The sequence below is a fragment of the Somniosus microcephalus genome, chromosome 16 (genome assembly GCF_052327205.1).
Source record: "Somniosus microcephalus isolate GS21.2 chromosome 16, FLI_Smic_1.0, whole genome shotgun sequence".
In the NCBI taxonomy this organism is placed as follows: Eukaryota; Metazoa; Chordata; class Chondrichthyes; order Squaliformes; family Somniosidae; genus Somniosus; species Somniosus microcephalus.
In genome coordinates, this window is record NC_141002.1 from 92,770,612 (window position 1) to 92,787,560 (window position 16,949).

General features: G+C 45.9%; 1 protein-coding gene across 1 annotated transcript in view; it reads left to right on the plus strand.

The window, feature by feature from the left end:
* tbk1 (TANK-binding kinase 1) overlaps window positions 1–16,949 on the plus strand; it is a 76,148-nt gene that overhangs the window by 3,664 nt on the left and 55,535 nt on the right. Inside the window, exons 2-4 of the mRNA XM_086009443.1 lie at window positions 1,678–1,799; window positions 7,018–7,158; window positions 16,776–16,905. Coding sequence (XP_085865569.1) covers window positions 1,713–1,799; window positions 7,018–7,158; window positions 16,776–16,905 — 358 coding nt within the window. The 5' untranslated portion in view covers window positions 1,678–1,712. The remainder of the gene's footprint in view (window positions 1–1,677; window positions 1,800–7,017; window positions 7,159–16,775; window positions 16,906–16,949) is intronic.

The window sequence follows — 16,949 nt, forward strand, 5'->3', positions numbered from 1 at the left end:
GCCAATTTTTGTATCATCTGCAAACGTATTAATCATGCCCCCTGCATTCAAGTCTATGCCATTGATATATACCACAAAAAAGCCCTACAGAACCCCACTGGAAACAGCCTTCCAGTCACAAAAACATCCGGCAACCATTGCCCTTTGCTTCCTGCCACAGCCAATTTTGGATCCAACTTGCCGCCATCCCTTGGACCCCATGGGCTTTTACTTTTCTGACCAGTCTGCCATGTGGGACCTTGTCAAAAGCCTTGTAAAATCCATGTAGACTACATCAAATCTCCAGGCCCATGAAATTCAAACCAGTGAGGCAGAAATATGTGGCAAAAATAAATTGCGTTTCCTGGGCTTCATAGGCTGGGTGTGACCCACAGACTAGTTTGGACGCTGCTGATCTTGTACATGTGAAACTTTATTTTTTTACAAAAACAATGCGCTATCATTTCTGTTTTAAATAATCCAAGAACCAGAGGCAAGAGTTTCTGGAAGTGCTGAGTGTGTTTGAAGCATTGGATTCATGGGATGGTTGAATGTATGTGACTGGTTATTAATTGTTATCATTATCAAAGTCAAGATTGTTTGTTAATTGCCACGAGACCTTAGTGACCCATTAACTTTATTTTAATATGCACGAAGCAATTAATCATTATAATTTATCCCTGCATCTACTCCCATTGAATTGTCATGGAAATCTGGGAGTCTTCCCTCCCTCCCTCCCCCCCCCCGCCCAATAATCTGTTGAGGCTGGGGGTCAATTGAAAATTTCAAAGCTGAGATGGATTGATTTTTGTTAGGTAAGGGTTATGGAACTAAGGCAAATGGAGTTCAGATACAGCTCAGCCATGATCTAATTGAATGGCGGAGCAGGCTTGAGGGGATGAATGGCCGCCTCCTGTCCTATGAATTAACAGTATTGAGCTAGTTCCTCCTGAAACAACCATGTTGCATCATACTATGTGCAGCTCCAACAACACTCAAGAAGCTCGCCACCATCCGTTTGATTGGCACCCCATCCACCACCTTAAACATTCACTCCCTCCACCATCGGTGCACCGTGGCTGCAGTGTGTACCATCTACAAGATGCACTGCAGCAACTCGCCAAGGCTTCTTCGGCAGCACCTCCCAAACCCGCGACCTCTACCACCTAGAAGGACAAGGGCAGCAGGCGCATGGGAACACCACCACCTCCAAGTTCCCCTCCGAGACACACACCATCCTGACTTGGAAATATATCGCCGATCCTTCATTGTCGCTGGGTCAAAATCCTGGAACTCCCTCCCTAACAGCACTGTGGAGTACCTTCGCCACACGGACTGCAGCGGTTCAAGAAGGCAGCTCACCACCACCTTCACAAGGGCAACTAGGGATGGGCAATAAATGCCGGCCTTGCCAGCGACGTCCACATATTAAAAAAGTTTCAGTCAGAATGTACAGCCCCCAAATGTAGAATGATGCTTTTGAATCAGGAGTTGCAGGTTAGATAAACAATTCTGGGCAAATGACTGCTTTCCTGAGTCTAGCACATTACCGAGCTTCTGTGGTGGGGTGGGGGGGAGAATCCCAGAATCGAGCCCCAGTGAAGCTTTTGAGAAGTGATTTGTTGATCAGGTTTCCAGCAGATAGCTCTGAGTCATGCTGAATCCGAGCTTCAAATCTCTTCTGTGCTTTCTTTGCAGCTTTCCAGATCGAAGAGATTTCAAACGCTTCAGCCATGCAGAGCACCGCCAATTACCTGTGGCTCATCTCTGACATCCTCGGGCAAGGAGCCACTGCCAATGTCTATCGTGGGCGACACAAAGTGAGTTACGCAGGCTCAGTTCTGACAAAGGGTCATCGACCTGAAACGCTAACTCTGAGTATTTTCAATTTTTATGTGAGAGTCACACAGGGGCTGCTTATTGGCTGCTTGTAGGTTTGGAAGGTTTTCTTTACCTAGATTAAACTTGAAACCTTTGTTTTGAAACACTGGCTGTTGCTGGATTCCGTTTAATTTGTATTTTTGTCAAAATGGGATGAAGAACTAACTATTCGCGAATTTTTTTTCTGTGAATGTAATTTTCTTTCACTGAGGTCACGTCGTATAGCGGGTAAGTGGATTAACAGTTAATATGCGCGGTCCATGTGATCGCCAGGACTGGTTTTGATTACATGAGGGAGTCGGAGTGGAGTTTTCCAGATTTTATTTTTCCCTATTGGCCCTGGTGTTTGTTTTTTTTGCCTCTCCCAGGATATTGCATACCTGCGGGGTGGGGGTGGTGGGGGTGGGTGGTGCGGTTAGGAAGGGTCGAGTCATGATGCTCCTGAGTGTCGGGCAGGCTTGATGGACCAGCTAGCCTTTTCCTGCCTGTCATTTTTGTACATTTGTGTGTAAAAGTGCCTGCCAGGATCCTCAGAAGATGTGTGCATATTTTTATAAATCCAGTAGCAAGTTGTAAAATGTAAAAGAAAGACAGACTTGCATTTCCATAGCGCTTTTCACGGCCACCGGACGTCCCACAGCGCTTTACAGCCAATGAAGTACTTTTTGAAGTGGAGTCACTGTTGTAATGTAGGAAACTTGGCAGCCAATTTCTGCACAGCAAGCTCCCACAAACAGCAAGGTGATGATGACCAGATAATCTGTTTTTAGTGATGTTGATTGAGGGATAAATATTGCCCAGGACACCGGGGATAACCCCTCCCGCTCTTCTTCGAAATAGTGTCATGGGATCTTTTACGTCCACCTGAGAGAGCAGAGGGGGGCCTCGGTTTAACGTCTCATCTGAAAGGCGGCCCCTCCGACAGTGCAGCACACCCTCCGCACTGCACTGGGAGTGTCAGCCTAGATTTTTGTGCTCTGGTCTCTGGAGTGGGACATGAACCCACAACCTGCTGGACTCAGAGGCAGAGTGCTACCCACTTAGCCACTGGCTGACATAGTAGCTTGTAGTAGCAGAATTTAGTTGTCCCTCTCCCCAGGCCACAGTGCTTCCTCTCTGCACTTTATAAACCAGATGCCATTGAAAATACACATTATTGTGTGCAGATTGACCTGTGAACACAGCAAAACTGGGCTGTATTGGTTTGAAATCTGAAACTGAGATTTGATTACGTTCAATTGAGTGTTTTCCTGTCACTACTTCCTCCTCCGCAATTTGTTTGCGTCGGCCAGTTTATCATCAGGAAAGAACTCGTTTCCATCAGTGAGAGGTTTTAAACTGCCTCATTTTTCAAGTACTTCCCCATCCCCAAAGAAACTTTCCTGTTTGACTGAAAATCACGTGGCCTTATTTTAGAACATAATAACATAAGAAATAGGAACAGGAGTCGGCCATTTGGCCCTTTGAGCCTGCTCCGCCATTCAATAAGGTCATGGCTGATCTTTTACCTCATCTCCACTTTCCTGCACTATCCCCATATCCCTTGATTCTCATAATATTAAAAAATCTATCGATCTCTGTCTTGAATATACTCAACGACTGAGCCTCCACAGCCCTCTGGGGTAGAGAATTCCAAAGATTCACCACCCTCTGAGTGAAGAAATTCTCCTCATCTCAGCCCTAAATGGCCGACCCCTTATTCTGAGACTGTGACCCCTGGTTCTAGACTCCCCAGCCAGGGGAAACATCCTCCCTACATCTACCCTGTCAAGCCCTGTAAGAATTTTGTATGTTTCAATGAGATCACATCTTATTCTTCTTGTAGGCCTAGTCTACTCAATCTCTCCTCATAGGACAATCCCCCCCATCCCAGGAATCAGTCTGGTGAACCTTCGTTGCACTCCCTCTATGGCAAGTATATCCTTCCTTAGGTAAGGAGACCAAAACTGTACACAATACTCCAGGTATGGTCTCACCAGGGCCCTATATAATTGCAGTAAGACGCCTTTACTCTTCTACTCAAATCCTCTTGTAATAAAACCCAACGTACCATTTGTTTCCCTAATTGCTTGCTGTACCTGCATATTAACTTTCAGTGAATCGTGTACAAGGACACCCAGGTCCCTCTGAACACCAACATTTCCCAATCTCTCACCATTTAAAAAATACTCTGCTTTTCTATTTTTCCTACCAAAGTGGATAACTTCACATTTCTCCACATTATATTCCATTTGCCATGGCTTTGCCCATCACTTAGCCTGTCTATATCCCCTTGAAGGCTCCTTGCATCCTCCTCACAACTTACATTCCCACCCAGCTTTGTGTCATCAGCAAACTTGGATATATTACATGTGGTCCCCTCATTCAAATCATTGATATAGATTGTGAATAGCTGAGGCCCAAGCACTGATCCTTGTGGTACCCACTAGTTACAGCCTGCCAACCTGAAAATGACCCGTTTATTCCTACTCTGTGTTTTCTGTCCGTGCAGGAACCTCTTGTGGTGCAGATTGAGCTGCGAACACAGCAAAACTGGGCTGTATTGGTTTGAAATCTGAAATTAAGATTTGATTACATTCAAACAATAGTGTTTTCCTGTCACTACTTCCTCCTCAACAGTCGTTAAATATATTCAAGACAGAGATCGATAGATTTTTGAATATTAAGGGAATCAAGGGATATGGGGATAGTGCGTTCTGAAAATCCAAATACACCACATCTACTGGTTCCCCCTTATCTGTTCTGCTAGTTACAACCTCAAAAAACTCTTAACAGATTTGCCAAACAAGATTTCCCTTTCATAAATCCGTGTTGACCCTGCCCAGTCCTTAATAATAGATTTGGCATTTTCCCTACTACTGATGTCAGGCTAACTGGTCTGTAGTTCCCCGTTTTCTCTCTCCCTCCTTTCTTAAATAGTGGGGTTACATTTGCCACCTTCCAATCCGTGGGAACCATTCTAGAATCTATGGAATTTTGGAAAATGACAACCAATGCATCCACTATCCCTATAGCCACCTCTTTCAAAACCCTAGGATGTAGGCCATCAGGTCCAGGGGATTTATCGGCTTTCAGTCCCATTAATTTCTCTAGTACTACTTTTTTTTACTAATACTAATTTCTTTCAGTTCCTCATTCTCGCTAGATCCTTGGTTCTCCACTATTTCCAGGAAGTTTTTTGCGTCGTCTTCCGTGAAGACAGGCACAAAGTATTTGTTTAATTTCTCTGCCATTTCCTTATTCCCCATTATAGTTTCTCCTGTCTCAGCCTGTAAGGGACCCACATTTACTTTCGCTAATCTTTTCCTTTTAACATACCTATAGAAATGTTTACAGTCTGTTTTTATGTCTCGCTAGTTTACTCTCATATTTTATTTTCCCTTTCTTTATCAATTTCTTGGTCCTCCTTTGCTGAATTCTAAAATCCTCCCAATCCTCAGGCTTACTATTTTTGCTAACGTTATAAGCCTCTTCCTTTGATCTAATACTATCTTTAACTTCTGTTTTTAGCCACGGTTGGACCACTTTTCCTGTGGGGTTTTTGTGCCTTAAAGGAATGTAGATTTGTTGTAAATTATGTATTAATTCTTTAAATGCTAGCCGTTGCTTGTCTACCATCATAACCTTTTAATGTAGCTTCCCAATCTACCTTAGCCAGCTTGCCCCTCATACCTACGCAGTTTGCTTTGTTTAGATTTAAGACCCTAGTTTCGGATTTAACTAAATCACTTTCAAACTCAATATAAAATTCTATCATATTATGGTCACTCTTCCCTAAAGGCCCCTTTACTACAAGGTTATTAAATATCCTTTTCTCATCACACAATACTAGATCTAAAATAGCCTGTTCCGTAGTTGGTTCCTCAACATACGGATCTAGAAAACTATCTTGCATACTGACGTAAGAAAACTACAAGGCACTTGGTCTAAGCATTAAACAAAGCTTTAATCAACTGTTTTATAACATGGAGATCTAGTTGTGTCCTTCACTAGTTCCTGTAAAAGAATGTCCTGAGCAAGCTGGGCCCATGCCCGAGTTCAGGAAACTTCGCGATATCCGGCACCGACGGGACTGAGCTGCTGCCGATCTATCAAAACTTCCGGATAGACCAGCGCTAATGTTGAAGGTATCTCCGTATCTGACAACAAACACTGTTGCTTAGCAACAGCTTGTAAACACTCGGCCCGTACCTTGGAAGCGTCTCTAAAGCTGTTGCTAAGCTACAGAGACGCTTTCCAGAGCCTGACTGTTTTTATAAAAAAAAAAAAAAAAAAAAATGCTAGGAGAAGAAAAAAAACCTAACCAAAATGGCTGCTGATTTCTGCCGTTAGATCGAGGTTTCCGGACATACAACCTCCGGATAAACCAAAGTTTCCTGTATTTATACTCTCCCTGGACAGCGCCACCAGCAGGCCGCCCAGTATTATTTCATAAGTCATTTCCACATGAATGACAAGATTCATGTCACATACATTCCATGAATTTGTCCTCCACACTATTACTGCAAATTTGGTTTGCCCACTCTATATGTAGATTAAAGTCCCCCACGACTACTGTATTACCCTTGTTACATGTGCCTCTAATTTCCTGATTTATAATCTTTCATGTGATAATCGGGAAGCATTCCAGTCTTTCATCAATTCAAGACTCGTCTTGTTTCATCATTGATGTTAGCTTGGTTCGGTCGGTAACCATCATGGCTCCAAGTCAAAACGGTGAGAGTTCAAGCCTTGCACTGTTCATGAAATAGGCTGAAGCCACCCCCCCCCCCGCCCCCAGTGCAGTACTGAGGGAATGCTGAGATGCTGAAGGTGCTGTCCTTCAGCTAAGACGTTAAACCAAACCAAGGGTCTATCTGCTTGTTCCAGTGATTTGGGTGGCCATCAGCGATCCCATGGCACTATTCAGAGAAGAGCAGGGAATTCTCCCAGTGTTTTGGCTCGCATCCCTTCCTCCACCAACACCACAAGACAAAAAGAAGCCTCACATGTTGACTTCTCGTTCAGCTGCTTGCTGTTTGTTCATGATGCTGATGCACAATGGCTGATGCACAATCACGTTTGCCGACATAAGTGACTGTACTTCAAAAATCACCATGAGATGTCCTGCCATGATACTGCAGTACATAATTGCGAGTATTCTGTAACTTTTCACAGAAAACAGGCGACCTCTACGCTGTCAAAGTATTTAACAACAACAGCTTTCTGCGGCCAATTGAAGTGCAGATGCGGGAGTTTGAGGTCCTTCGAAAATTGAATCACAAGAATATTGTAAAACTTTTTGCAGTAGAAGAGGAGGTATGGAAATCACACTCTTTTATTCTTTGTAAGATTAATACAATAGGCTCCTGCATGTGGGATCAATTGACACTGAATCCAAAGATCTTCACCTTTTAAATAGATAAATTCTATCCGTCATACCTGTCTTAAATTTACTTTTTCACTAATTTCCATTTACTTGATCCTTCTTTCCTAACTTGGTTTAGGTAGTATGTTGGGTTTACCTTGTCTATATTTACCATTTAATACTTTGTATACTTCATTGCAGAGTTGAAACAAGTCTGTAACTTCAAAGTTGAGCTCTTGTTACTCATCCTCTTTACACATGGGATTACAGGAAACTTTCTGGTATCCGGCACGGACGGGACCGATGTGGTGCCGGTTCAGCAACAATTCCGGATAACCGAACGCTATAGTAAAAGATACGGACCTTAGAGCTCCGTATAAAGCAACAAACCCTGTTGCTTAGCAACAGCTTCAGAACAACGTCCACAAGTTGCAAGCGTCTCTGTAGCTTAGCAACAGCTGCAGCCAAACCCTTGCCTTCCTCCATTTGTTGCTGTGCAAGTAATAAAAGTTATAAAAGTTACCTGAAACCGACTGCTGAATTTTGCCGGTTAACCGACATTTCCGGTTATTTAGGGGCCGGTTAATCGAAAGTTTCCTGTAGTTTCTTACTCTGTTCTGCCCCCTTATGCGCATGTATCTTTGTGAGTCCACATCACAATCTGGTATTAATCCTCTGTACATTGAATGACTTTCCTGGCCAGGAATATCAAACTGACTGTAGTGAAACCAAAAGTGATACTAACTGTATTATCGCATAATAATCCAGACTGTGTCACTCGATCGGAACCATGTTTGCAACTTTAAACTGGAACGTCAATTATCTTCCATAATGGAGCGGATGCGCCAGTGGATAACGTAACTTGGTGGATCGTTGAGATTTCCCAAGCAGTACTCCCCTCCATCGTTCCACTTCTGCCACTGGAACAGTTGATCAATCAGCTCGACGCTCCATGTTCCTGATTCCAGCTGTTGGACCCAGGACAGCCAACCGGAAACACTCCACAAAAAGGACTAGAGAAACTCGGATTAGAAACATAGAAGATAGGAGCAGGAGTAGGCCATTCGGCCCCTCGAGCCTGTTCTACCATTTAATGCGATCATGGCTGATCATCCAAATTCAGTACCCTGTCCCTGCTTTCTCCCCATATCCCTTGATCCCTTTAACCTTAACAAAAATATATCTAACTCCTTCTTGAATATATTTAACGAATTAACCTCAACTGTCTTCTGTGGTAGAGAATTCCACAGGTTCACCACTTTCTGGGTGAAGAAATTCCTCCTCATCTCAGTCCTAAATGGCTTACCCCTTATCCTTAGACTGTGACCCCTGGTTCTGGACTCCCTGGCTATCGGGAACATCCTTCCTGCATCTAGTCTGTCTAGTGCTGTTAGAATTTTATAAGTTTCAATGAGATCCCCTCTCATTCTTCTAAACTCCAGCGAATACAAGCCCAATCGACCCAATCTCTCCTCATACATCATTCCTGCCATCCCAGGTATCAGCCTGGTTGTTCTTCGTAAGAGCAGAGACGGTTAAGGGGAGATTGAATAGAGGTGTTGATAGAGTAAATATGGAGGAACTGTTTCTGTAGTGTATGTACCTTTAAGAGAGAACTACTTTTACAGCTCCTGTATACTGTAGTACCGGCAGTGACCACACCTGTATATAAGCCTTGAGCAGGCATCTGTACTGTTAGTTTTTAGACAACCCTCATCCAGTAAACACCTGTTGATTGTTGATCTGCAGTCTCCGTCTAGTTATTGAAGAACACCACACCTTAAGATTCACGGATTCAACAGTGGCGACGAGGTCGATTCGAACCTACCTGCAACTCTGCATTTCCTCTCAAGGATTCGCTCCGGGAGGACAGTGGAAGAAAGTCGAGGCCAGAAGCACGGGCGTCGACCACAAGCAACCGCCCAGTCATCCGGCAGAGAGTGAACATCGCAGGGGAGGCTGTTGAGAGCTGGGCTTGGTTCTCCAGCCACGACGATCCAGCAACAGGCTGGCAACAAGTACAGCGCAGACCCTTCCCGGACAGCGGCGGCTGGTGCCGACCGACGGCACAGAAAAGGCCGAGCAGCGTCGACGGGGTAAGAGAGAGGGTAAAGCGCACAGGGCGCAGCCGGGGGTTGAAGACTGAGCGGCGTCGACGGAAAACAAAAAGAGAGGGTAAAGCACAGCCGGGGTTGAGGACCGAGCGGCGGCAACGAGAGAGGCACACAAGAGAACGCGCAGAGCGCAGCCAGGGCTCAAGGGCTGAGCAGCGTCCGCGGGGGAAGAAAGGAAGCGCGGGAGACGCCATTTGAGCCGCGGAGAAGAAAGAAGAGCGCGGGAGACGCCATTTTTGAAGCCGCAGCGGAGAAGAAGGGCGAGCGCGGGAAGAAAGGGAAGCGCGGGAGACGCCATTTTAGCCAGTCTAACCACACCCAGGGATGCCGAAGAGTGGCAGTGTCACAGCGTTCGACAGTGAAGTCGAAGATTGGGCGACATATGTGGAACGCATTGAGGTGTACTGCAAGGCGAATGAAGTGCCAGATGCCAGGAAAGCACTGGTTTTGTTGAATTCCATGGGTGCAAAAACATATGGCTTACTGCGAAACCTAATAACCCCAGAGAAGCCAGTGGATAAGGATTTCGAAAGCATAGTGGAAATCCTACAGGACCACTTAAACCCCACACCGCTGCTGATAGCAGAAAGATTTAAGTTTCACAAAAGGAACCAGCATAAAGACGAAAGTAATGCTGAGTATTTAACGGAACTGCGCAAGCTATCGAAACACTGCCAGTTGGAATGGGACTAGCAGATACGTTAAGGGACAAGTTTGTGTGTGGGCTTCAAAGTGAAGGAACCCAGAAACGGCTTCTATCAGAAAAGGATCTTACGCTGGACAAGGCTTTCAGCATGGCAGTATCACACGAAGCAGCCGCACGGGGCGCTGCAGAGATACAACGGAGACCGCAAGAATACGGCACCAATGAAATGTCATATGGAGCAGGGAAGTGTTATCGCTGCGGCAGAACAACACACGACCAGAAGGATTGTTGGTTCAAGGACCAAGTGTGCAGACAGTGTGGAAAAGCAGGACTCCTAGCAAGAGCCTGCAGGTCGGGGAAGAAAACCAGCAGCAAGAAATTTCCACAGGAGAAGTACAAAAAGGTACAGGTGACGGAGAGTAGTTCAGACGAACAGAAAAGTGATACAGACTCCGGAAGCAAGGAGCTGGGTTGTCTGAAACTACATAATGTAATCAAAATGGAGGATCACCAGACTATCTGGGTCACGCTCAAGATAGACGGAGTCCAAGTGAAAATGGAATTGGACACAGGATCAGCCCTAACAGTCATAAACCGAAGGGACTACAAGCGGCTATTCTCACATATACCCTTGAAAGCTAGAGAGATTGTCTTGAAGACGTACACGGGGCAAAAAAGTCTACCCCAAAGGAAAAATAAGGGTGAACGTGATATACAACGGCCAGGAAATACCAAAAATGGACCTATATGTATTGCCAGATGGAGGACCACCACTACTAGGACGTGAATGGATCCGGAAGATACAATTAGATTGGCATTCCATACAGGCACTGACGGTAGAGGCCAAAAAGGATGACGACGTCACACCTGGACGACTGTCAAAAATACGAACTGACGCACAGGAAGTGTTCCAGGAGGGACTCTGAACACTAAAAGGCATAACAGCGACGATTAACATAGAGGAAAATGCAAGCCCAAAGTTTTTTACGGCCTTATGCGATCCGCCCAGCCGTCGAAGCAGAGCTGGAAGGTTTGGAACGTTCAGGAGTACTGTCCAAAGTAGACTGGAGCGAGTGGGCTACACCCATCGTTCCTGTAATGAAGAGGTCATTGAGTAATACGCCTGGGGAACCAAAGAAGGTTCGCACCCGTGGGGACTTTAAGGTGACAGTGAATCCAGTCCTTCACACGGTACAATATCCGCTTCCGCGGATTGAAGATATTTTCGCCTCGCTATCTGGAGGAAAATGCTTCACTAAGATTGATCTGGCCCAGGCGTACCTGCAAATGGAGGTAGAAGAAGCCTTGAAACAATACCTCACGATCAACACTCACAAAGGTCTCTACCAATACAACCGGCTGGTGTTCGGGGTAGCATCGGCTCCGGCTATTTGGCAAAGGGCAATGGATCAAGTCCTGCAAGGGATTCCAGGGACCCAGTGTTATTTGGACGACATCCTGGTCACGGGCGAAAATGACAGTGATCACCTCGCCAACCTGGAGTAGGTGCTCACTAGATTGAAGGAATATGGGCTACGAGCTAATCGCCACAAGTGCGAATTTTTCCAGAAGCAGATCTCGTATTGTGGCCACGTTATTGATGAAGAGGGGTTACATAAGTCCCCTGAAAAGATTGAGGCAGTAGTCAAGGCTCCAGCACCGGAAAATGTGTCACAACTGAGGTCGTTCCTCGGGCTGGTGAACTACTACCATAAGTTCTTACCAAATTTGTCTACAGTATTACACCCACTGAACACCCTACTGCAAACGGGGGGTACCATGGAAGTGGGATGACGAATGTAAACGAGCTTTCCAGAAGTGCAAAGAATTGATCACATCAAAAGAGGTGTTGGCCCATTTCAACCCAGCACTACCAATTCGGTTGGCGTGTGATGCATCACCCTATGGTATTGGAGCGGTGCTGTCGCACAAATTCCCAGACGGGTTGGAGAGGCCAGTAGCCTTTGCGTCTCGGTCACTAACCTCAGCCGAGCGCAACTACGCCCAGATTGACAGGGAGGCCCTCAGCCTAGTATGGGGAGTAAAAAAGTTCAACCACTATCTGCACGGGCAGAAGTTCACCTTGCTGACTGACCACCAACCACTTGTCTCCATCTTTAATCCAAAGAAGGGCGTTCCGGTGATGACGGCGCAACGGCTACAAAGATGGTCCCTTTTTCTAGGGGCGAACCAATATGAAATAGAGTATAAGGGCACAAAACAGCATGGAAACGCTGATGGGCTATCACGCCTGCCATTGCCTACTGCGGAGGAAGCACCAGCAGTGGACCCTGTCGAAATATTTTATTCGTCGATAATTGAACGCTTGCCAGTAACTAACGCGGATATAGAGAAGGAGACCCGAAATGATCCAACACTGTCTCGGGTATATGATTTGACGGTGAAGGGATGGCCAACACATGGCGACTCACTGTTGCCAGCATTCTCATCCAGAAGAGAACAGCTGTCAGTATGCCAGGGGACAGTGATGTGTGGATCCCGAGTGGTAATTCCACCCAAGTTAAGGGAGAGAGTGCTCAATGAGCTTCACGAAGGCCATCTGGGAGGGGTGAAAATGAAAAGCCCTGCTAGGGCTTATGTGTGGTGGCCGGGGATCGATCAACAAATCGAGGACCTGACAAAGAGCTGCTCGGGATGCCAGAAGGTCCAAAATGCACCACCACATGCCCCTCTACACCCATGGGAGTGGCCCTCCCCTCCATGGCAACGGGTGCATATTGATTTTGCTGGTCCATTCATGGACTCAATGTTCTTAATAGCAGTGGATGCACACTCGAAATGGCCTGAGGTGATCAAAATGTCCTCCACCACTACGGAGAAAACGATTGCAGTCCTACGGACCATATTTGCCAGGAACGGCTTGCCAGAGCAGATTTGCTCTGATAACGGACCACAGTTTGTGTCCGAAGAGTTTCGGAAATTTATGAGAAGGAATGGGGTAAGGCATTACACATCCGCCCCGTATCATCCAGCCACAAATGGATTGGCTGAGAGGTTCGTACAAACCTTTAAAAAGGCAGTAAGGGCCATGTGCGATGACGATATTCCACTGCAGCATAAGGTGGACAATTTCCTGTTAGCCTACAGAAATGCGACACATGCAGTCACCAACCAGACCCCGGCCATGATGTTCTTTAACAGAAGGTTGAGATCTTGTCTGGATTTGCTCAGACCAAATGTGCGAAGAAATGTTGAGAATAATCAATTGCAGCACATCAATGAGAAGCCGACAAGGAGCTTCAGTGTAGGACAACCAGTCTTGGCCCGCGACTACCGAACAGAGAAATGGCAACCCGGAACGATATGCACACGGCAGGGGCCACTAATGTACACAGTGGATGTCGGGGAGAACATTGTGAGACGCCATGTCGACCAGATCCTAGCGTCACAGGAACGAGTCAACCCCATGTCTCGCGTACCTGGTGATGAACCCGACATACCGGTAGCATCTACCCCAGAAACATTTGCTTCGGAAACTGATGAACTAACCGACGACAGGGGGCCAGAATCGCCTCCGCACCAAGAACAAGACACTCAGGAAGCCGCCCCAAAGACTTGAATCTATAAATTGACACTTTCAGTTAATGTGCATGTTAAAAGTGTTAACTGTTATTTGAATGTTATGGTACTGTTAATCTAAAAGGGGAGGAATTGTAGTGTATGTACCTTTAAGAGAGAACTACTTTTACAGCTCCTGTATACTGTAGTACCGGCAGTGACCGCACCTGTATATAAGCCTTGAGCAGGCATCTGTACTGTTAGTTTTTAGACTACCCTCATCCAGTAAACACCTGTTGATTGTTGATCTGCAGTCTCCGTCTATTTATTGAAGAACACCATACCTTAAGATTCACGGATTCAACAGTTTCCACTGGCAGGTAAGCAGAGGGCACAGATTTAAGATAATTGGCAAAAGAATCAGAGGAGATGAGAATTTTTCTTTATGCAGCGAGTTGTTGTGATCTGGAACGCGCTGCCTGAAAGGGCGGTGGAAGCAGATTCAATAGTAACTTTCAAAAGGGAATTGGATAGATACTTGAAAAGGAAAACATTTGCAGGGCTGTGGGCAGTGTTCCCTGCAATTTTGTTTAGCGTCCCGCAGCCCCTTCAAAATACCACGCGTGCCTGGTTTTAGCATTGAAAAGCCGGCTGCGTGGGGTCCCTGGAGCGCTGCGCTGCCGTGCAGCTTAGAGGATACGTTGATTATGTGGCAAGAGCAGGGGAGTGGGACTTATTGGGTAGCTTGTTCAAAAAGCCGGCACAGGCACGATGGGCCGAATGGCCTCATTCTGTGCTCAATGACCCTATGAAAAAGCAATCAGAGTCCCTCCCAGCTACAGGATTGGTGCTAAAAGCTGAATCACTTCCGTTGATGCCACGAGCAGTCTTCAGCATTGATCTCAGCAGAGCTGCCACTTCAGGATTGTTGGAGAGCCTAAACAAGCCTTTGTGCCATTCAGTGGAGTGTGTGTTGACTGTAACGCCAACAGGTGGTGAATGATGGATAACCCATAGTTCCGCTGATCTCCCATTATCCACACACATTCCTGTGTGCAATCAAGAGCAAGGATAATTGACATTGTTACTTCCCTGTACTTCTCACTTAACCCTCCCCAGATCTCTCCTCATAGCTCCAGAGTTTGCTCTTCCGAAGTCCCACACAATTGTTTTGCTACTTTTGCTTTAGCCTTTTAGTATGACCTTAAAATGAACTATCACAAAAGCCCAATGACACAGGGAATCATAAAAGCCATGGAGTTGGAGGTGTCCTCTTTCGAATGAGGCATTGTACCGAGGCCCCCCTCGTGAACGTAAATGATGCTACGGCACTATTCAAAGAAGAGGTGGGGAGTTCTCCCCGGTGTCCTGGCCAACATTTATCTCTCAACCAAGATCACTGAATAAACCGATTATCTGCTCCTTTATCTCATTGCTGTTTGTGGGATCTTGCTGTGTGCAAATTGGCTGCTGTGTTTCCTGCATTACAACAGTGACTCCACTTCGCAAGTGCTTCATTGGCTGTAAAGCACTTTGGGACGTCCTGAAGATGTGAAAGGCGCTATAGAAATGCACGTTCTTTTATGTAAAACATCTGTATGTTGTGTTGAGCCGTTATTGGTTCTCTGTATGAAGCTGTCCTTTCACTCCTCCCTGATGGTCCAGGCTCAGCCTACTTAGAATCATAGAAATTTACGGCACAGAAGGAGGCCATTCGGCCCATCGTGTCTGTGCCGGCCGACAAAGAGCTATCCAGCCTAATCCCACTTTCCAGCTCTTGGTCCGTAGCTCTGTAGGTTACGGCACTTCAAGCGCACATCCAAGTACTTTTTAAATGTGATGAGGGTTTCTGCCTCGACCACCCTTTCAGGCAGTGAGTTCCAGACCCCCACCACCCTCTGGGTGAAAAAAATCCTCCTGAACTCCCCTCTAATCCTTCTACCAATTACTTTAAATCTATGCCCCCCTGGTTATTGACCTCTCTGCTAAGGGAAATAGGTCCTTCCTATCCACTCTATCTAGGCCCCTCATAATTTTATACACCTCAATCAAGTCTTCTCTCGGCCTCCTTCTGTTCCAAAGAAGAAAACCCCAGTCTATCCAATCTGTCCTCCTAGCTAAAATTCTCCAGTCCAGGCAATATCCTCGTAAATCTGGAAATATTCAGCAGGCCAGGCAGCATCTGTGGAGAGAGAAACAGAGTTAACGTTTCAGGTCGAAGTCCTTTCATCAGACCTGAAACATTAACTCTCTTTCTCCACGGATGCTGCCTGGCCTGCAGAGTTTTTCCAGCGTTTTCTGTTATTTCAGATTTCCAGCATCCGCAGTATTTTGCTATTGTATCCTCGTAAATCTCCTCAGTACTTCAGCTGTGTCATGTTGATAATCAAGTTTTTCCTGTAGCCTGGGTTACTTTCTTCTGTCTATCTCTTCACCCTGAGCTGGTGGTTGATAGCTGCCAATTATTACTTTGTTGCCCGTCTATATTTCTGCTCCTATTCTTTGTACCATTCCTTCAGCTTCTGTTTGATCCACCCTTTCGGCAGCTGTTGCAGTCTCCCTTGCAGCTTATCCTATCCTCCGCTTAGCATGCTAGATCTACCCTTGCAAACCCATTCTATACATTCTGAGCTCCATCTTTTGTTACAGCTTTTCCCATTGCTTCAACAATAGCAACATTTTCAACTGCTGCATATTATCCTTTAACAGGACACACCTGTTTTTGTAACTTCAAGTGATTTCTAGTTCTCTTGAAGCTCTTCCAGTATTTTCCATTGAATTCCCATTTTAAACTCTTCCTAATGTGTACCTTTCAAAAGAAGAATTCACTAACTTGACCCACCCCCTTCTCCCACGCGCCCCCGGCACATGCCTCGGTGTTTACGTTCTACATTTTCGGCAATCTCTATCGCCAATATTTATTATCCTCATTTACTCCTGCCTTTTGTTATTTTTAGATGCTTATAACAGTAGTTGTTTTGTGTGATTCACTGTCTCCCCGACATACGTCCCAAGATGTGTTTTTGCTCAGCTTCCTTCGTTGTGGACCTCACTCTGCCAGATTCACTAAAGGGCTGATTTGCCGAGTCCTTGCGCGTGTGGTGAGGCTCCTCGGATGCCACAAGCGGCCGTCGGGGGGGGGGGGAAATCACAAGCCCGCTCGCCGGCATTTTTCCAATGCACTCTTGCGAGGTCCAGGCGAATCTACCCCTGTAGCTCCACGTTAAGTTTTTTGATCACCGAGTATTCGAACCTGTTAAATGTTCCTTTTTTGTTTTCTTATGTTTAGACCACCAGCAGAAATAAAGTGCTTGTCATGGAGTTTTGTTCATGTGGAAGCCTGTACACTGTTCTGGAAGAGGCAGGGAATGCATTTGGCCTACCAGAATCTGAGTTCCTGATAGTGTTGCGAGATGTGGGTATGTTCACGATGATTCGCCTATCTGCCAAATATTTTATTTTT